A 20651-nucleotide genomic window follows, 5' to 3' on the forward strand; every position below is an offset into this window, starting at 1 on the left:
TTTCGTCGCTAAGAGCAGATCTCCAGAGGAGGATCCATCATTACTCCAGACCAGATCAACCAGTACTCCATCTACGAATACAATGCCACATATTCGAACACCATCGAATTCTCGCGAGTCATCCTACGATTCTATCCCACCACCCCAGGTGTCCACTACGTTGGCACCTGCATCGCCGATTCCTCCCTCCTTGTATTATTCCCCACAACCAGAAAGTTCTGACGACGACTATACCAGTTCGAATGGAGGTTCAACGTGGTCAAAGTCGCGGAAACTATCTACAGGCAGCGGAATATCCATGCCGCATTCGCCCATGTCTCCGTTTGTTCGCTCACATCCACGATCGCCGTCCGTCAGCTCAGAAGCTTCCAATTACCTACCACGCCCATCCTTTAATTTCTCTCGCCCGCTCAGTCGTTCTAGCACGAGTATGAGTTTGTCAGCGCCGTCACCAGTTATGCCTTCCGAAACGCCATCTCAGCCCAATTCGAACATTTCAACACCAGTTTTAGCGACGCACTCGACAAATGGGATACGAAGAGAGAATAAGCCAGCGCCGATTGTTCTCGGCGCAGAACCCATGTCTGCAGTGGGCGAGGAACCGCCCTCATCTGCCGTTGAGTCGTACGTGTATGCCAAGTATTCCCTTCCTCGTGGACGTATGGTTTCGAGAAATTCATTGGTGTTTGCCGGGTTGCAAACCCCTCATTTCGAATGGAAGGAGCCTCTTTTCCAAAGTTCACCTCCGCAAGAGCGCCGAACTCCGTCTCCAGAGGCACATTTCAAGGAAGCTCCGACCAATGCTACGTTTAATACTCGGCCGCCTGATACTCCACTAGAAGTGCCTACACGGGTCGATCCCCTTGATACTGTTCCTACGACAGTGCGCCAATCGCACGAAATTGTTCGAGAGACAGGCCAGCATCCTGTTTTGCAACGTTCATATAGCGAGCGCCTGGATGACGCGACGTCGGTGTCAACAGAGTCCAATAGCACGATCCGACCTCCCACTTCGAAGACGACGGCTACATCACCAGCAATGGAGCAGACGGCCGAAGAGCATGTCGAGAAGGGTATTGAATGTCATGAGAAAGGAGCACTGCAGGAGTCGACTTATCATTTAAGAATTGCCGCGAAACAAAACCACCCGACTGGCATGTTATTGTATGCCTTGGCTTGTCGACACGGCTGGGGCATGCGACCGAATCAGCGAGAAGGCGTGCAGTGGCTGCGAAAAGCAGTTGACTCAGCCGGACTCGACATTGGCGAAGACGACGAAGCGCCCGCAGGTGGCAGGGATGCAGCAGCTCGTAAAGCTCGTCGGGCGCAATTCGCTCTTGGCATCTATGAGCTAGGAGTTAGCCATTTGAATGGCTGGGGGATTGAGCAGGATAAAGTTTTGGCGCTCCGGTGTTTTGAAATTGCTGCGCAGTGGGGTGATGCGGATGCTCTTGCGGAGGCAGGATTCTGCTATGCAGAGGGCATTGGGTGTAAGAAGAATTTGAAGAAGGCTGCTCATTACTATCGGTTGGCGGAAGCCAAGGGCATGAGCATGGTTGGAAATAGCTGGTACGTCCACAGTGGAGATTTGATATGCAAGAACTGACGATAAGTAGGATCTACAAAGACAAATATATGAGTGATGACGAGGACTCGAAGCGATCTCGACAGCCACGCAGACGAGACACGGGCGCATCGGACAAGAATCCACGCAGTAAATCTCGAACACGCAGTATTTTTGCACGAAAAAAATGATTCCATTCGCGTATATATTCCTTTACCTTCAATTTTTCCTTTTCTACCAATTGCCTTCGTTACTTTTCTTCTGTACGGCACGGTCCTGTTCTTTTCATTGATACCCTTTCACTATTTGCCGGGTCAATCCTCGTCCCGATAATGTTTCTAACATGCTCTTCTGCGAATGATGCTTTAGTTTGATGCATGAATACATCTGTTCGATATCCATTATTCCGTTTCCGTAAACTAAGCCACTCCACGTGCAAGTCGAATACCTAGGTCTATCCCTTCAAATTCATAGTAAAATAGCTCGTGAAAACACCCAACCTCGGTATCACACCAAAAACCCAAAGAGAAACCAACAGCAAGACTCAAAATGAGCTCGGATCCCTTTATACCAGAAAATCAGGGCAAAATAAGAAAAAGCGGGCAGATTGTGGCTTCGGCGTAGGTGTCAATAAACGGACATCTACCCCAGTCTCCCGGTCTAGTCGATACATATGCACTAGTAAGTAATATACTACCCAACCCCGTAGTAACCCAGTCAGTTGTCTAGAATCTGTCTTGGCTGGTAGACATGATTGGGTCTTCTAGGCATAAAGTGGACGGCGTAAGAGTCTGATACATGGGAACGGAAGAACCGGGGTTTGTGGGGGAGTATCAACCCTATTCCCCATTCCGAGTGCGTCCTCCGGATTTTGCTTTTGGGCTTGATGGCAACGGTTGAACGTCGAGATGAAGACATGTCCTAAAGATCAAGACATGGTTGATTGTTCCAGATTGAATATGTTTTAGTAGATTGTGTTGCTGATCAAGGGTGGATAGATCGGATGAAGCAGTCCTTCATACTGAATCCATGCCCATAACATCCTTAACTTATACCTTAATTAACATCTCATTCCACCAGCTTCATGCATAGGTACTTTCCTGTCTTGGACTCTGGAAGCTAAAAGACTCGAATATCCCTGACTGATACACCGCAATACAATCCATGGTAACCATTATGCTTCCGAGGGCTCCTTAAGCCAAGGGATGGATAGATGAAATGCAAGTCTAAATTAAGTAAGAATTAATCAATCCATGCAATGTTCGTGTGATCCTAGTCTGATTCGAGGACCCAGAGAAAAAAAATTTTACCAATAGATACGCCTTCTTCCATCCCTACTTTTCCTGATAATTCTTTTCCTGTCCGGAATTGTCTGCTCTGATTGATCCCCCGCTATTTCGTCTTCACGGGTATATAGAGGTTGTCCGACCCATTTCAAACAGACAGATCAGATTGTATACTTATATCGGACGACTCGGCGACCAACAGAAAATGTCCGACAAAGACGAAGTCCAGTACAGCACCGCTCAACCCGTCGTTGAACGACCCAGCTTCTGGAGCCGGGTCGGCGCTCATTTCAAGAAATGGTGGTGGGCTCACTTTATTGTCTTTGCGATTGTGGTGTTGGTTATTACTTTACCTCTGTATGTCCCTTTTCCCTATCTCTAGAAGATATGGTTCTAATTGTGAATAGGGTATACGTCGGCTATCCCAAAATTGCCCAACACGACGTAAACAAATCGACCCTCAACATCACAAACCTTGCCTTCAGCGACCCAACCCCAACATCAATCCACATCAACCAAACTCAAGTCCTAGGAAATAAAGCAATCTACCACCCAACCATCTACGCATTCAACGCTACCATTGCCCTAGTCGGCGCAACAGCCCCTTTAGCTGTGGTACCCGTACCACGAACGGAGACTAACGATGGCGCCGTTATTGTCGTTGATTCGAACCTGGATCTGAATAATACAGAGGCAGTTACAAATTTCTCCATGGCGGTTTTGGGTTTGGAGGAGTTCCAGTTGAATATCTATGGACGGCCAGTTTTGAAGGAAGGTCCTTTGCCGAAGCATACGGTAACGTATAATAAGACTGTTACTATGAAGGGTACCCCTCCCTGCCCCTTTTATTCAATCATATGTTAAATACTGACAAAAACAGGACTGAACGGCCTCAAAGGCTTTGAACTCCAAGATATCAAAATCTCACTCACCCCCGGCGCAGATGGCACAAATATGAATGGAACAGTTTTCATTCCCAACCCCAGTGCCATAACCGTTTCGATGGTACTCCCCTCCCCTTTTCTCTTCATGCTTGTATACTAATCAAAGACAAAGGGAAATGTAACCCTCGACGTCTCCGTAAACAACACCCAAATCGGCCAATCCTACCTGAACGACCTCACCCTCCGACCCGGTCCAAACACAATCCCTTTACGCTCAACCATAAACCAAACCCAAGTCATCGGCCTTGTTTCAGGCAAAAACGCCCCTTTCCCATCGGGAATCATCCCGCTCAGTATCCTGGGTAATTCCAGTGTGTATAACGGCGTCGAGATTCCGTATTACTCCAGGGCGTTGGCCATGAATCCCCTCGAGACGACGATGAATGTTACGCAGGTATTGATTAACTCAGGATTGGGGGCGTTGGCGGGTGTTTTGTAGTTTTCTTTTGTTCTTCTGTCCAATTTTTGAGTTTTTTGGTTACGGCTTGGATATCCTACCTATTTCCTATTTGGGTAGGGAAGTAGAGCTGTGATACCTGCATTGTACTCGTCGTAATAAGTTTATATTCACTTGTATGTATTTTTATTCAGTCTATATACGTAGTTAAATTGTGATCTACAAATGCATACTATTAGGGAGAATACATGGATACCTATGTCCTTAAGGTTGTGATTAGATAGATGTAGGTGTCCATATTATGTACGTACAACTCTACTCGTCTTCATCTGCTTATTAGTACCTCAGTCGTGTCATACATGTTCATCACATGAAATGCTTTTGATTCACAAAACCTCCATACTATAACAATAGCATGAACAACTTTTGTTTTGGAAAGAACAGAACCCTCCTCACTACAGTAGTATACATCGTACACCCCAGCAGCTAAAAGTCGTGTAGCGTGTTGTACCCTGTTTCGAGTAAACTGTTGGCTCCTCGTTTATCAGCTGTGATATGCCAATAAAATAACCCGCCGAGCCTCGACCTGGTCACGAACTTCGCCTTTTGTTCAACCGTCTGCGGGGTATCGTACGACACGAATCCCCCATCCGTTCCACCAACGCAGTATGCTGCTCCAGCGGACTCGTCGTAGACTTCTTTGGCGCCTGGTCGAGGGAGATCACTGTAATCGAATACCCCATCATCTCCATCCGTACCAGTGTACGGTTGATTGACGTTGTCGGCGCCAACAAAGGACCTTCCATAGACTGGAATTCCCGTCAGGATCTTATTGGATTGGACACGTTGACTCAGTATGTATGTAACCGCGGAATGGCAGGAAATTGCAGCGGCTTCGTTGCATGGATTGGGCGGCGTGTACAACTGAGATTGATGTCCTGTTCGATCGAGCCAAGGTCCCGAGAAATCATAACACATGATCATGAACAAATCCACATATTTCTGGGCCACCGTCAGATTGATATATTTCAACGCCCATTCTCCAGCTGGTAATGCGCAGGTCACAATATACCGCGGACTAGGTAAAGCAATCCGTAGTTGTGATAACAGATAAACAAAACTCTCGCCTTGCTGAAGATCCGAGGGATGTTCCCAATCGACTGCATATATTAGCATATCCGTCCATTTCTGTTCAGCTCTTTGCAGAAATACCGTCAATCCCATCCAGCCCGAATTGATCCACCAAGGCGCGGGCACTGTATGCAAAGTTTGCAACCGCCGTCTGACTTTTGGCTACCTTTGCAAAGTTCTCGCTGCCCTTACCACTACCTCCTATTGATAAAATGACCTTCAACTGCGGATATTGCTGCTTGAGCTGAGTGAAGGCACGGAGACAGCCCTCGGTTCCGTCGACTGGCATTTGCGAGTCTGCCCACTCATCGCTGAGCTGTTGATGGATTAGTGGATGAAGTTAAACCGTAAGAGACGACGTACATAGACTTGTCCATCTTCCTTGACCCTACAATTCGTTAGTTTATTTCCGCATATAGAGATGGCTGTTGGGAGTACCAAGCAAAAGCGTAAAACACATGAGACACAAAGCCCAGCCTCAAAGAGGACGGTGGCTGTTTCTTGTATATCCTCCAATTCGGGTAATAAGCGGCATTCGCATAGATTGGGATATCAAACGCTGCCGAACTCGAGGAAGAGGAAGCCAAAGCCGATGACGGCGTGGTGGATGAGGGATCGTTTAGTGCAGGAACTGTCCAGGCATTGTTGGGAGCTGAGATGGACGGCGTCATGAACGAATACATGTGTGTAAAGTGAGGTTTGATCTTCGTTTCGCAGAGGGTTGTTCAGTCAAAGTTCGGTTTGTTGACTGATGGATTAGTATATCAGCCGAGGCATTCGCATTTTACAGATCCCGCTTCGATAGGGCTGTCTAATGCGGGGAGTCCTGGAGATGAGGAGACAGGGGACAATAGCGAGCGTCGGTGGGTTTTACAGATCGTCCGTGAGTGAAAGAATAAGGGGGATAAGACTGTATAGTGTAAGAAGAAGAAGAAGAAGTAATGAAGAGAAGTCAAGAAGAAACAAAGACCGGGATAGCGGCAGGAAGGAAGCAGGCACCCGAAAGAGGAAGTGGGTATTTTACTTATATTCCACTAGGCAGATTGATACTTGTGTCTCTGTAGGTAGGTATGTATTCATTCATTCGTTATGGCTCTTCATACGCGCCATATAGACAATAGACACTGGCATACTCATCCCGTATACCCACATCCGAACCGACGACGCAAACCCGTTATCCTCATAATTTGGATCGACAACAATCCACTTGTCTGTCAATCTGACTCAGTCAACCTGTAAGAAACAAACTGACATTACGCCTCGCCTCGCGGAGAGAGGGGCCAGCTAAGCCTCGACTCTCAGACATGTCACTTCAACCCCATAGTTAGATGTAATGTAATGCACGGCGCACTCCGCAAAACGAAAACCCAGATCGCGCCGATCCGGCCTGGATTACGTAGTCTAGTTCTTAATATATGTCCATCGAATAGATGAAAAGATGCTAGTGAATGCAGAAATGATGCTAGAGGAAAAAAGGTCACGAGATACTGTTCTGTCCCAGCAAGCCAATCAGACACTCGTCCGGGATACTTTTTCGGTCTTCCCTGTAGCCTTTTGGCTTAAAGTCTTTCTCACGGACTCAGACTGAAGAGCACTCTTACCAGCGATTGGAGAAAAATTTTTCATCCTTTCCAATGAATCCACCACGGTGAACTCATTCGGGGCGGGGTTGGACCATGACCTGCATTAGCTGATGTTCGTTTTGCGCGCTTGCCTGAATAAATCCATCTCTTCTCCAGCCTCCAGCACACAGGCACACGACATGGGCTCATTCGTTTTCGCTTCTTCTTCTCTTCTACAAACTAAACGAGTCCGATAATCGGTTGTCTGAGACCAGAGACAGCTTGTCTCTGGTCTGGAGGCGTCGTGAAGGGTGTACGGAGTATGTACCCCACGGATACGAGTCAAGCAGATCTATACGAATGCAACTAAACAATAGCCCGAACTAGACCAGTCCGGGATGTCGTTGCAACAGTCAATAATATCGATTCTTCATTTTGAGAGAATATATGAATGCTATTGAAGATATCACGAAATACTTAAAACATTTAAATGTTCGTCAATCAATCCGAGGGAAAAAAAGAAGACCTTCCGATATGCTTGGCACGTCTTGGTTTTTTTAACCCTAACCCTAATGCCAACCCTAGCACTAGCCCTAGCCCTACCCTAGGTACTGAATAGGGCTACGAGATGATGAAAGTCCTACTGAGGATTCATAGTGTGATGAAGGGTGCTTCCAATGCAAGTAACTGTTTCTTTACGAAAGGCGTCAATATAGAAGAACAGGGCCATAGCAGCTGTCGCATCTGACATATAACTAGGGAGCTACCGAGCCCACAGACAGTATAGAAATTGTATGGCCCCAATCTTCAAGTCCTATGCCCATGTGGAACGCACCTTACTAATGCGAACCTGCACATTATCTGTACTTCCACCAGTAGAGAAAAGCCTGGCATACGTAGCATTGTCGGGAGGGAATATCTGAGCTGTTATCGTGCTCTCTCCCTGCCCTCCAAAGACCTCCACGCTTGACCAATCTACAAAAATACGTAAAGACACTGTGTTATCTGGAGCTGGTGAAAGAGGAGCAAAGTAGACACTTGCGAACGTGCTGTCGAAAGAGACATTCCCTGATTGAGTCCGATCAACGAATGCCTGCTTCGTGGCGAAGTCGTATCCAACCCGTGTCTGTTGACTGAAGTCCTCGGAGGCTCGGATGCTGATTCCAGACTCGGAGCTTCCTTGGACTGCACCCGGTGCAGTCTCTCTGCTGGAGAAGGTCAACTGGATTTCGAGTGCTTTTCCAATATCACCCAGTTCATGAACGTCAGCCACTGAAGGGAACGCTGATACGATAGCCTCCTCAGCGATAGAAGCCCAGTTTTCTTGGGGTGTTTGAACCAGTGCCGTCTTCTGGCCAATTGTTCTCAACGACAGGTAACGAGGAATACTCATTGCGCTGCGCCAGGGACTCGTCGGTATCGATTGCCCGTATTGCCAATTATTCATCCATCCAATGAGCGTCCGCTCATACTCTGGAAGGCCATTGTAACCAATGGCAGCGTAGAAATCCGGACCTCTATCGAACCAGTTGGCGGTGTCATTCGAGGGAGCCGAGATACTGCCCACATCTGCCGTAAATGTAGTCCCGTTAAAATCGCCCAAAAAGTACTGAGTTCCCGATCCCACAGTCCCTGGAGGACCTCCAGGATTGAGGCCCACAACAAGAACCCATTTGATATTTGATTCGTCATTATTGACTGGCAACGGGAAGAGACTAGGACACTCCCACTGGCCGCCCACAGCGTTGAGTGGCCCAAACACGCTCACCAAAGTCCATTCCTTCAGATTCGGGGATGTGTATATGAGCAGCTTATGAATGTTGGCAAGACTCATAATAACCACCCATTGTTGAGTCTGCTCGTGCCAAAAGACATTCGGATCACGGAAGTTTTCCCATTGATCCTGGTATTGGGCAGGGGGTTCGAGAATGATTGGGTTGGCCTCATCGTACGTGGTCCACGTTTCTCCCTGATCGAGACTGTAGGCAATAGACTGCCCTTGCTGGTTTGCGCGAACTTGCTTTCCACTTGGCAATACTTGTTCTACAGGGTACTAAAGTCCATTAGTTCTGGAGAACAATTGAACCTCAATCCCTAGAACTCACAGAAGACGTATACATGGAAATCCACGGAATCTTTCCATCGCTACCAAAACCACTGGTATTACGTTCATCAATGACAACAGATCCAGAGAAAAACATCTCAGTAATGTCATCTGGGAATCCTCGCGCGAGTAGAGCAACAGGCTGTTCTTTCCAATGAGTAAGGTCACTACTCGTGGCGTGGCCCCAGGACATTGCTCCCCATGTATCCCCGCCTGGATTGTATTGATAATACAGATGGTAGGTGCAATTATCATATACGAGGCCATTGGGATCGTTCATCCAGTTTTTGGCCGGGCTGTAGTGATACTGAGGCCGGTATGGCTCCGTATACGATTCATGCGACTGGCCTGCATCAACCTGGAGTATTAATGCACCCAAAAGGGTGGCATTGAGCGGATGGTAGACCTTCATCGACGTTAAGCTCTGGATTAGGAATAGTTACTTGTACGGACCGAAGATATTGAAAGCATATGGTGGCACGGATGAAGTCGATGCTGCTTCCGCTTTATATACCTAGGTAATCATGCATTGCTAGTTAAGACTCTGTTTTCAGCGACTAGACGACGCCGAAGGAGAGGTCACGGTCGTGTGTTATTGTGGAGATTCCGATTCTCAGCGTTTTCTCGTTACATTGAGAGGAAGCATCCACCTTGGCTTGGCCTTCGCATATTTCCAAGACCCTGGCATATGCGAGAATTGTTGCTATTACGAGAAGAAGGATTGGGATTTCTGAGAAATGGTGGTTGATTGTGGAGGTTCTAGTCAACATGTCATTTAGTTAGGGTCAGGAAGGCCATGTGACTTGCCGCAAGCCTATGATAAATAACTTCTTGCATTTAGTCGGAGCTACGACGTCCGGCTAGGAAAAATTTATCGACGCATTTCCAGCACTGAATAAGTCAATGTGATTAACTTGAAGTGTGGTCGGAACATGCATCCAAGCTCTTTCAGATACTGCATTATGATAGGGTTGAGGGGATTTGATGCAGGCACGGAGCAGTGCTCTCCGTATCTATGTATGCAAGCCCAACAACCTAGAAAATCTTCCTCAGCTTTTCACCGCGAGGAGAATGAGGGTCCAGGCCAAGATCACGTACAACGTGGGCCTTTGAATCAGCGTCCTACTGTAAGTTATGAGACAATTGTGGATTTGGAATTTGGAAATTGCTAGAAAATCGGCCCCATTGTACCAGTACACCAAGGACTGAGCGCCAGAAATTACGGAGATATCCACTCCGTCAGTAACAGCTCAGGCCCGGTATAGCTCATGTTGGGTTTCATGAAACGATTTTCCTTGCATCGTAAGCATTTCAATCCTTGGTCCAAGTACGGAGAGGGTACCATTTCTATACTTACGTAGTAAGGGTATACTAAGAAACCTTCTCCAGCCTTTTTACTCCGCAAATACGGAGTGATTCAGGGTTCATCCTCAAAGTCTAGAGTTTTCCCATAAGTCCTATTCACACCGGAATATGAGGGGGAGACGATCGCAGGGAATAATCTAAGACATACTACGTACTACGTACATAGATAATCAATGAACTAGGAATCGGGATCTCAAACCACTCAACAGGCTTGGAAGTCGGTGAGTGCCCGCGTGATCTCCTCGCCTTGGTCTCGGTAAGCCGAGTTCACAATGCTCAATGATGTAGGTCAAGCATGCAATTAACCTACTCCGTGAGGCCGTAAATAGTCGTCGACGGGCTTTTATCGGGACGCCACGAAGTTAGTTTCTTCGCTTTTTTTTTCTGTGGATAAGTTAGGCACACGGTAAACCGTGAGTGATTTTGGACGGTTTCAGCTGCTCGGGGTGATCTTTAGCCCTAATTCGGCAATTCGAAAGTCGGCTTCTCCGTTTCGGGTGCCGATCCCTTTTCACCGGAAGGATTCTGAACGTTGGGAAAACTTCCAAGAATTGCAAACGGGCTAGAGGCCAGAACGCTGTTAATTCGTTGATAATTATATTATTAGTGGGGAGAACAGTATGGTCACGGCCCACGGGGGGATTCTGGAGTGAGAGCGATGTTTCCCCAGCCTTCCACTCCCCATGGAGTCTCCAAATAAATACCACGCTCTGCACCCACTTCCACGAGGTCTCTCTTGTGAGCGTCAAGAAAAGAGAGGACTGTCATTTCAAGTTATATTTTGTATCTCTTGCTTTTACCGTTCTGAAAATGGGCTTCCTTATCAAAAAGCCCGCCGATAGCCCCGGCAAGGCATGGCCGGCAATCCTCATCAGTGGCTTCGTTGCATTCGGTGGTATTCTATACGGGTGAGTCTGGTTTTCTATAGCTTTTCTTCGAGGATAGCCAGTCTAATCATACCATTGCTCTAGCTATGATACCGGCACTATCAGCGGCATTATCGCGATGCCCTATTGGCAAGAAACCTTCTCAACCGGCTATAGAGACAGCACTGGCCATTTAAACATAACCTCCAGCCAGACATCAGCCATCGTGTCAATTCTTTCCGCCGGAACTTTCTTTGGTGCTCTTTGCGCCGCCCCAATGGGTGACATTATCGGTCGTCGTTGGGGTTTGGTTGCCTCGAATGGTGTCTTCGCATTGGGAGTTGCCCTGCAGGCCGCTGCAACGGCCATTCCTATCTTCCTTGCTGGTCGATTTTTTGCTGGGTTTGGAGTTGGTCTTATCTCTGCACTAGGTTAGTATCTTGTTTTCCTTCGTGCGTGTACAAAGAACGCAGCTGATTGATGTTATATTAGTTCCTCTCTATCAGTCAGAGACCGCCCCCAAATGGATCCGAGGTTTTATCGTAGGTTCCTACCAATTCGCAATCACCATTGGCCTTCTCCTCGCATCGATTGTGAACAACTCAACCCATAACCGGGACGACTCTGGATCCTACCGCATCCCAATTTCACTTCAATTCGCCTGGTCCATCATCCTAGTGGTCGGTGTTCTTATTCTCCCAGAAACGCCGCGCTATCTCATCAAGAAAGACAACTACAACGGCGCTCTAAAGAGCCTAGCCAGACTCCGCCGCCTCCCTCAGGACGACCCTGCCCTACGCGATGAATTAGAAGAAATCGAAGCGAATCACCGATACGAAGTCAGCTTGGGAAACAGCGGCTATCGGGAATGTATCCGTGGAAACCTTGCAAAGCGTCTTCTTACGGGTTGCCTCATCCAAGCCTTGCAGCAATTGTCAGGTATTAATTTCATCATCTACTACGGAACTCAATTCTTCAAGAACTCCGGCTTCAAGAACGAGTTCATCATTAACCTCATCATCAACTGCGTTAATGTCGGTTCTACTATTCCCGGTCTCTATGCTATTGACAAATGGGGTCGACGACCCGTCCTTCTGCTGGGAGCTGTTGGCATGACTGTCTCACAGCTGATTGTTGCCGTTGTCGGTACTACTACCAACAGCCAGGACGCTAACGGCAATATTATTGTTCTCAACTACGCCGCTCAGAAAGCTGCCATTGCTTTCATCTGCATTTATATCTTCTTTTTTGCTGCCTCTTGGGGTCCAATTGCTTGGTAAGTCTCTTTTTTCTCCTTCCGTGTTTCAGTGAGGACCGCATAACTAATAAATATTAGGGTCGTGACTGGTGAGATTTTCCCTCTCAAGACCAGAGCCAAATCACTCTCCATGACCACCGCAACCAACTGGCTCATCAACTGGGCATTGAGTTATTCGACTCCTTATCTGGTCAACTATGGACCGGGGAATGCAAACCTGCAATCCAAGATTTTCTTCATCTGGTTTGGTTGCTGTTTCCTGTGCATAGCGTTTGTTTATTTCATGATCTACGAGACAAAGGGCTTAACACTAGAACAAGTGGACGAGCTTTACAATGAAGTAAAGGATGCTCGCAAGAGTCCTGGCTGGCAGCCAACTCTCACCTTCAGGGCAATTCAATCTGCCAAGACCCAAGAAGTGGAAGACAAGGAAGCGGTTGAGGAGCGTCACGAGTTTGGCGATGGCAATAAGGCTTGATGGAGTATGTGGAAGGGGGAGATGGAAATTCAACTCACGCGGCTACCTTATATATGTCAGTCGTGAGAAATCGAACGTTTTGTTCTTGTCAACTTGAAGTAAAATTATACTTAAAGTAGATTGGTTGCGTTCTCTCGCAGTAGAGTGTTGAACGGTAACCGGGTAAATAATAAGTCCGTTCCCGATATGGTTTAGTGGTATTATAGCGAATATCAAATAGCTCTAAGCTTACTGATATTCAACAACTTGATCTCGTAATCACTCATCAAACACCGTCAAGGATCAACATGGCAACAGACGTGCAGTCAGTCGTAGACAGACTATTAACCGCCGACGCATCCCATCCACCTCCCAACTACAATTTCTCCTTCACGCCGTACCTCCGCAAAACATTTGGCTTCGGTCTTGCCACAGACGTCCCGGTCTGTAAAGCCTTCAAAGAAGGCCACTGTCCACTTGGTCCAACCTGTCCTGACCGCCATCCCACTCCTTCTAGAGTTACAACCTCATCTACAAATGCATCCGGCCTCGCGCCGTCCGTCACACATGGCTCTCTTGTCTGCAAACATTTCTTAAAGGGACTGTGCAAAAAGGGCTTCAAATGCGAATATCTACACGAATATAACCTGCGTCGTATGCCCGAATGTGCGTCTTTTTCTCGATCCGGATACTGTCCCAACGGCGAAGATTGTCTATACCATCACGTACGCGAAAATGCCCGATTACCGCGTTGTGAACACTACGATCGTGGTTTTTGTCCTCTTGGACCCATCTGTGCCAAACAACATGTTCGTCAGAGTCTATGTCCGTTCTACCTAGCTGGATTCTGCCCTGACGGAAAAAACTGTCAACATGGTGCTCATCCACGCTGGTCTGACAGTCTGCCCAAGCCGCAAATACGTGTCGAGAAGACAGAAGAGGATTTGGAGAGGGAACGGGCTCTGATTCGAGAGGAACAGGAGAGAGAGGAGGAGAGACAACGGGAATGGAGGAATGAACGTGGTCGGGGTGGGTTTATGCGGTATAGAGGACGAGGCCGGGGGAGAGGGATGTAATGATTCTTTTATCTCTTTGGTTATGTTACGATATGCATGGTTGGATTAGATATACCCGAATGGCGTTGGCGTTGGCGTTTGTATCTATTCTTGAGCATACCTTGGTAGTTAAAGGTCTTGACCGTTGCATTTTCATTCTAGCTCGATTCCACAATCCACTGATTTGCTACACAATTAATCATCATGTGTGGCGCTGATTAATCCAATCTAGCTGTCATTGAGCACATTATTCCGCATTCCATGGCTGCCCTCGTCATCATCTTAGAAATCCATCGGATAAAGAGAGCAACGGAAATATCTCAATTCAAAACGGGTTAGTGTGCTTTGTCAGGATTTTGTAAGCTCAGTAACGGATTACTCTGGCCAATCAGCGCGCGAGGTGATGGCATTTCTGATATGGTGGGGTAAAAAGCCATCAAAAGAGCTCCCTCGAAGCTATATAAGCACTGCTCTCGCCCTTCTCGGAGCTCAATCTTCTTTCTCTCTATCAATTACAAGCCTACTTCGTTTCAATTCAATTCATTTTTTTTTAGCGAAACCTTATACCCAACCGTCACAATGGCTAAGATTGCTATCGTTTTCGTATGTATCTCTACCTATATAGGGATCCCTCAGATGATCAGCTAACTAGGATTAGTACTCCATGTATGGCCACATTGCCAAGTTGGCCGAGGCTGAGAAGAAGGGTGTTGAGGCTGCCGGTGGCCAGGCCGACATCTACCAGTATGTTCTTTCTCATTCTAGCCAATTGACTGTTAATTGCTGACTTTCGTCTTCTTAGAATTGCTGAGACCCTTCCTGAGGAAGTCTTGGCCAAGATGGGCGCTGCCCCCAAGACCGACTACCCCATTGCTAAAGCTGAGACTCTCCTTGAATACGATGCCATTCTCTTCGGTATTCCCACCCGATTCGGAAACTTTCCTGCCCAGTGGAAGACCTTCTGGGACAGGACCGGTGGCATCTGGGCCAACGGTGGTTACTGGGGCAAGTCTGCCGGTGTCTTCATCTCTACCGGTACCCTCGGTGGTGGTCAGGAGTCCACTGCCATCTCTGCCATGAGCACTTTGGTTCACCACGGTTTCAGCTTCGTCCCTCTCGGATACAAGCACTCTTTCGGCCAGCTCTCCAACCTCTCTGAGATTCACGGCGGTAGCCCCTGGGGTGCCGGTACCTTTGTAAGTTATCTCATATCTGAAAATTGCAGGCCTCAACATCAGCTAATTGAGTCAAATGTAGGCCGGTGCTGACGGTAGCCGTCAACCCACCGCTTTGGAGTTGGAAATCGCCGAGATCCAGGGCAAGACTTTCTACGAGCGTGTTAGCAAGTGACTAGATGGTACCCCAGAGAAGAAAGCCGAAGTGCAATCTACTCCAGCAGCAACGAAGGAGTCTACCACCAAGCCTAGTCCGGCTAAGGATGGCAAGGAGGACAAGGAAGGTCCTTGTGGATTGCCGGTGAAGTGCGCTGTTATATAAATGATTGATGTAATTTCATATCCATATACGTATATATTATGATAAATAAATGACTTCATATATTCACTTGATTGAATCATTGCCAAAGTAGATGTAAGAGATAAAAAGATGACAAAAGAGAAAGAGGCCAAAGAATGTAAGCTTCACGGGCTAACCCTAATCCGGCTTAGGTCAGCATCGGGCCTATGACGACGGCAGCTTCCTTCTTGTGATGATCAATCAATTAATCTGCTATTTTGGATAAACAACAAAACACATTTCCTCCTCTTCCTTTTATCCATCGCCCTAGCCTCATATGCTATGACTGAGGTTGGTTTTATCAGCATCTAAATTGTCTTCCTCATCTTCCTCATCTCCATCAGCTACATTATTCATCTCACCCCGCCCTCACCTACCGCCAGACCACCCACTATGCCCCCCTCAAGGCCGATACTCCTCCGTTTCGAGAGCCGTAATGGCCAGTTCAGGTTAACGGTCAACCCTTCTGAGCTATTCACCGAGCTCGCTGCAAAGGTATAGTGTTCTACGCATGATATGTAGGGATCTTATGTCAACTAACGGTCAAACGAACTTCACTTAGATCGCTGAACATCTTCCCGAGAACACAGACCCCAACTCTATTATTTTATCGAATAAGCCCATTGGTGTAGGTGGCCAGGAGCGACTATTGAGTAGTTTGGATGGTGTCTCGATAGAAAGAGTTGGTTTGTCGTAAGCATATTTCACCCAGCGGCTTTCAACAGCAGATGCTGACAGTCGAAGTCACGGAGACAAACTATTTCTAGGATACCAGGAAAAATCTGCACTATCGAACGGTGCCTCCCATGTCCAGCCTCCGTCCAACTTAACGACCGAATCGCGACTCCTCAACGGCGCTGCCGTACCCCAACAACCTACAGTTCCCCTTCCTCCTCGACCGAGATCACCATCCGCCGTCATCCAAAATCCCTGGGAAGTAGTGGAACAGTTGCCTCTCGACGACGCGTTGGACAAGAAAGATGGAAAGATCCCACGACCGCGCGATGCGAAAATGTGCAGACATGGACCTAAGGGTATGTGCGACTACTGCATGCCACTAGAACCCTACGCCCCGGAATACCTAGCCGAGAAGAAAATCAAACACCTCTCCTTTCACTCCTATCTACGAAAAATCAATTCATCAACCAACAAACCAGAGCTGAAGAGCTCATACATGCCGCCGCTAAGTGAGCCGTACTATCGTGTCAGGCGAGATTGCCCATCGGGACATCCCCAATGGCCCGAAGGTATATGCACGAAATGCCAGCCAAGTGCTATCACACTGAAACCGCAGGAATTTCGCATGGTCGATCACGTTGAGTTTTCATCCCCAAGCCTAATCAACGGGCTTTTAGACTTTTGGCGAAAATCTGGTGCTCAGCGACTCGGATATTTATACGGTACTTACGAGGAATACACTGAAGTTCCTTTGGGCATTAAGGCTGTCGTTCAGGCCATTTACGAACCTCCTCAGGTGGATGAAGTTGACGGTATCACTCTCAATGAATGGACGAATGAAGCAGAAATAGATGAGGTTGCTCGTCTCTGTGGATTACAAAGGGTTGGCGTGATTTTCACTGACCTTCTGGATGCTGGAAAAGGGGATGGTACGGTCGTATGCAAACGTCACGTTGATTCATACTATCTGTCATCACTGGAAATAGTATTCGCTTCTCGGCAACAGGCCCAGCACCCCAAAGCGACGAAATGGAGTGAAACAGGACGCTTCGGATCAAATTTTGTCACCTGTGTGTTGAGCGGTGATGAGAACGGAGCTATAACAGTCAGTTCCTATCAAGCATCAAACTCTGCTGTGGAGATGGTACGAGCGGACATTATCGAACCCTCGGCGGACCCGTCCGTTATGCTCGTCCAGTCTGAAGACGATGACGATCCAGGCAGCAAATTACGATATATCCCAGAAGTCTTTTACCGCAGGATTAATGAGTATGGGGCCAACGTACAGGAGAATGCCAAACCCAGTTTCCCCGTGGAGTATCTTTTAGTTACACTGACACACGGATTCCCTACGGAAGAGTCTCCTATGTTTATAGACAGCACGTTCCCGATAGAAAACCGAGAAGTCATCGGCGAGAGCCAGGAGCTCCGGACATTAGCGAAGAAGTTGGTGGCCCACGGTGATCCGAACAAAGCTATTAGTGCAGTGTCCGATTTCCATCTGCTTGCGTTCCTCCGATCTCTAGGAACGTTTAATGCGGTAAGTCCATCTCTAAATATGGAAACAATACCATACTAAGATCAAATAGGAAGAGGAAAGACTTCTCTACCGTGTGGCTTCCACTCATGACCCTGCAGAAGGTATGCAACTCGTGAACACTAGTGGATGGGCAACCCTTGTCGCAATTCTTCAGGAGAGTGGTGAGCGCCCCCTCAAACGCCCTTGGACACCCCATGCACCGACCCCGGTTGCATCGTCATCTTCTTCTTTACCTGCTCCCAAACAGCGGCATCTCATGTCGAGGTCCGCATCTGCAAACTCAGATAGTGATCGTCTTGCTAAGAGGTTTAAGGGCACTAGTCTAGAGTAAGGAACGATAGCACATAGACGTGTCGAACGGAAAACGAATAAACCCATCAAATGATTAATAGATTTCTCGTCCTCCTCGCCTCCTTTTCACACCAATCTGAATAAATATATCCACTAATACGTGAACCAACTCCCGAGTCCTCGTCGAATAGAGTCGCTACGAAAATTTTATAATCATTGCATTGCGAGCGGGGGGTCGCTAAGCTCATTGTATTCCTGGTACAAAGGAACTGGATGAAGAAGCGCAGAATGCATATATCCTTGCTCATATCATTACGACGTATTGAGGAAGATCTGATGAGTCAAAGACTAGAATATAAAAGAATTATATGATCGTCCTGTTGCCTACTTAGCTCGTTTATTGTATGTGGATGAAACCTGAAAGATCTTTTCGCCTGGCAAGATAAGGACGGGTTGAAAGATACGTCCTTCGTGGACAAAATTGAATACAACCTCTTTAGGGCAGTGTCCATGATGAAAAGGAGAAGGATATGAAAAGTTCTTTGCTCTGTGTCTGCTGTTTGGGACTGCATCTTGTGCCTAGTCTTTACCAGTTGTCATATATCTGACCTGATATTGGAATCCTTTCTTGAAGCTTTCCATATGCAATGATTAGCATCTCATTAACCTTTTGTACAGTATGATAACTGACATAAGACCAGAGTCGTATATATATCTCATAACATCGTCAACAGTCTCATTTCTCAAGCATGCAAATGTCAAGATAGAATGGGAAAGTCTCATCAATATGAAGCATTAAAAGAATAAAAGAGAAAAATGGTAGAAAAGAACGATCAAGCCTGCTTAACAAGCTCCCCCAACCTCCTCTCCAAAACCTTTTTCCCTTCCCAACTCCTCCAAACCTCATGCCCTGCACCCTTGACAACATCCCAACTTACTAAATTATCCGTAACTTTGGTCATCTCTTCCTGCTGTTTCGCCCATTTCTCGTTTTTGCGTACTTCTACCCCAGAACTAACAACCACCAACGGCGTTTCTGGTGTTTGAATATTTTTTGCGCTGGCAACCTCGCTAGAGGTCATACTTTCCGCAACGAGGTTTTCCTGTAGTTTGGCTTTTATGTATTTCCCGTTCTGGTAGGAGACTTTGCCGTATACTCGATCTTCGCGGGTGCGACCCTTGAAGATTGCGCCTGCCAATCTGTCCAGACCCAAGGGTGATATTATGCCGCGACCCCAGAGGACGAATCCTCGTCCTGCCTTTCCGATTTGTTGTAATTGGTCTTCGTGCGTTGGGTCGATCATGAATAGACCTTTAATGTCATGGATGTGACGACTGGCGAAGATGCGACTGTATATGCTGCCCACGCCAGCTGAGACGAGTATCCAAGGGCCTTCCTCGCCAGCTAGTGCGAGTGCTTCCGACAAAGCGTCGGCAGCCATACCGGCTGAATGAGGTGAAGGGGCGTTGTCGGACCATCCAAACCCAGGACGATCCCAGTAGCAGTATCGATCTATCGTGCCGTTACGATAGGTATTGTGGATGAAAGGTTGAAGTGCATGTTCTGCAGGGGTCTCGCCGGCTTCAAGCAGAATCGTAGGCGTTTTGTTGTCCCCGGTGGTGATACTTCCCACGCACGCAAGATGAACTTCGTATTTCTCATTGTTGACGAGATACCGTTTCCCAGGGACCTCCAGACTGGAATCTCTGGCACGTAGTATGAGCGTTGCAGTAAGCAAAATAGTCACCAGAGCAATAACACCCAGCACAATTGTTTCGACAAGCACCGAAACCCATTCGAACAGCGAGCGTCTTGTCTCCACGCGGCCTGTCAGTCTTTCTTCTTCCTCCTCTTTTCCTTTCTCAACGAAATATACCTGCGCAATATTATAGATCGAGATCAAAATGGCCCACACAATAGACGCAATCCCTACCCAGCCTTCCTCAAGCCTGATTCTCGGTACAGCAACGATGATAATCATACCGACCAGCAAGAAGAGCGCTAGCACAGAATTCCACATAATCATCGGTTTTGACGGAATCGTGAAGAACAACAGGCTCACAATCAAGTTTCCGACTGTGAGGGTTGTGTATGAAAAATCCGTAAATCCGGAGCCCCGGTTGTACATTAACGGTGGACTGACGAAGATGGATACGAGCAGGAAAACCCACCATACGAAGCTGATGGCGAGAAAGAGGCAGGTGAAGAAGCGGAGAGCGCGGACACTCCAGAGGTTGTATGGAGATACCTATATAATCCTGTCATGAGATATGGTTCTAGATGAATAAGTGGTACAGCACTAACAGCTGGATCATCAGGACTCAGATACCCCTCGTTTGGGGCACTACGAGAGATCAACCGTGTCCGCTCATCGGGCTCTTGATGCTGATAATCAGGGTGTGTATGTCCATCCTCTGTTGTCCGTTGATCGTTACGACCACTTGATCCCCAGATTGACACCATTTTGTTGATCGATATCTTGGCGGAGTATAAATCGCCTTCCTCCCTGCCCGGGTAGTGTGTTTAGTGTTTTCCCGTAGTAAAGATGGGATTACTACGATGCTTCTAGAAATCCAGAATCATTTTGAAAGACGAAAAAGACATGAAAATATATGAGAAAGGAATGGCGAGGGTGAC

At 47.4% G+C, this 20651-nt stretch overlaps 8 protein-coding genes across 8 annotated transcripts, besides 1 other annotated feature; 5 read left to right on the top strand and 3 right to left on the bottom strand.

Annotated features, from left to right (window-relative positions):
• Positions 1-82: 82 nt before the first annotated feature.
• Positions 83-1755, top strand: TSTA_021390 (cell cycle inhibitor Nif1, putative; the record flags this gene model as incomplete). The annotated part of the gene is made up of 2 exons (XM_002484271.1): positions 83-1569; positions 1617-1755. The coding sequence occupies 2 exons, from the start codon at positions 83-85 to the stop codon at positions 1753-1755; spliced, it is 1626 nt and encodes a 541-aa protein (XP_002484316.1).
• Positions 1756-2912: 1157 nt separating this feature from the next.
• On the top strand, positions 2913-4461 carry TSTA_021400 (uncharacterized protein). The gene is made up of 4 exons (XM_002484272.1): positions 2913-3207; positions 3258-3676; positions 3731-3855; positions 3907-4461. The coding sequence occupies exons 1-4, from the start codon at positions 3056-3058 to the stop codon at positions 4231-4233; spliced, it is 1023 nt and encodes a 340-aa protein (XP_002484317.1). The 5' UTR covers positions 2913-3055; the 3' UTR covers positions 4234-4461.
• Positions 3909-6265, bottom strand: TSTA_021410 (class V chitinase, putative). The gene is made up of 4 exons (XM_002484273.1): positions 5761-6265; positions 5686-5710; positions 5404-5638; positions 3909-5351 (listed from the first exon to the last, which is right to left on the bottom strand). Exons 1-4 carry the CDS (start codon positions 6003-6005, stop codon positions 4678-4680), a joined length of 1179 nt encoding a protein of 392 aa, XP_002484318.1. The 5' UTR covers positions 6006-6265; the 3' UTR covers positions 3909-4677.
• Positions 6266-7321: 1056 nt separating this feature from the next.
• Positions 7322-9461, bottom strand: TSTA_021420 (inulinase precursor, putative). Its single transcript, XM_002484274.1, has 2 exons — positions 8990-9461; positions 7322-8937 (listed from the first exon to the last, which is right to left on the bottom strand). Exons 1-2 carry the CDS (start codon positions 9398-9400, stop codon positions 7699-7701), a joined length of 1650 nt encoding a protein of 549 aa, XP_002484319.1. The 5' UTR covers positions 9401-9461; the 3' UTR covers positions 7322-7698.
• Positions 7443-7492: a microsatellite.
• A 1702-nt stretch (positions 9462-11163) lies between the features above and the next one.
• On the top strand, positions 11164-14043 carry TSTA_021430 (high-affinity glucose transporter, putative; the record flags this gene model as incomplete). Its single annotated transcript, XM_002484275.1, has 5 exons — positions 11164-11261; positions 11325-11650; positions 11712-12495; positions 12556-12930; positions 13176-14043. The coding sequence occupies 5 exons, from the start codon at positions 11164-11166 to the stop codon at positions 14008-14010; spliced, it is 2418 nt and encodes an 805-aa protein (XP_002484320.1). The 3' UTR covers positions 14011-14043.
• Positions 14044-14464: 421 nt separating this feature from the next.
• TSTA_021440 (protoplast secreted protein 2 precursor, putative) lies at positions 14465-15556 on the top strand. The gene is made up of 4 exons (XM_002484276.1): positions 14465-14592; positions 14648-14733; positions 14792-15185; positions 15247-15556. Exons 1-4 carry the CDS (start codon positions 14569-14571, stop codon positions 15337-15339), a joined length of 597 nt encoding a protein of 198 aa, XP_002484321.1. The 5' UTR covers positions 14465-14568; the 3' UTR covers positions 15340-15556.
• A 341-nt stretch (positions 15557-15897) lies between these two features.
• On the top strand, positions 15898-18360 carry TSTA_021450 (endoplasmic reticulum and nuclear membrane proteinc Npl4, putative; the record flags this gene model as incomplete). The annotated part of the gene is made up of 5 exons (XM_002484277.1): positions 15898-15999; positions 16067-16197; positions 16249-17722; positions 17772-17883; positions 18044-18360. The coding sequence occupies 5 exons, from the start codon at positions 15898-15900 to the stop codon at positions 18046-18048; spliced, it is 1824 nt and encodes a 607-aa protein (XP_002484322.1). The 3' UTR covers positions 18049-18360.
• Positions 18361-18651: 291 nt separating this feature from the next.
• TSTA_021460 (mitochondrial integral membrane protein) lies at positions 18652-20595 on the bottom strand. The gene is made up of 2 exons (XM_002484278.1): positions 20319-20595; positions 18652-20262 (listed from the first exon to the last, which is right to left on the bottom strand). Exons 1-2 carry the CDS (start codon positions 20475-20477, stop codon positions 18847-18849), a joined length of 1575 nt encoding a protein of 524 aa, XP_002484323.1. The 5' UTR covers positions 20478-20595; the 3' UTR covers positions 18652-18846.
• Positions 20596-20651: the final 56 nt, after the last annotated feature.

The sequence above is a fragment of the Talaromyces stipitatus genome, genomic scaffold (genome assembly GCF_000003125.1).
Source record: "Talaromyces stipitatus ATCC 10500 scf_1105507295549 genomic scaffold, whole genome shotgun sequence".
Classification (NCBI taxonomy): Eukaryota; Fungi; Ascomycota; class Eurotiomycetes; order Eurotiales; family Trichocomaceae; genus Talaromyces; species Talaromyces stipitatus.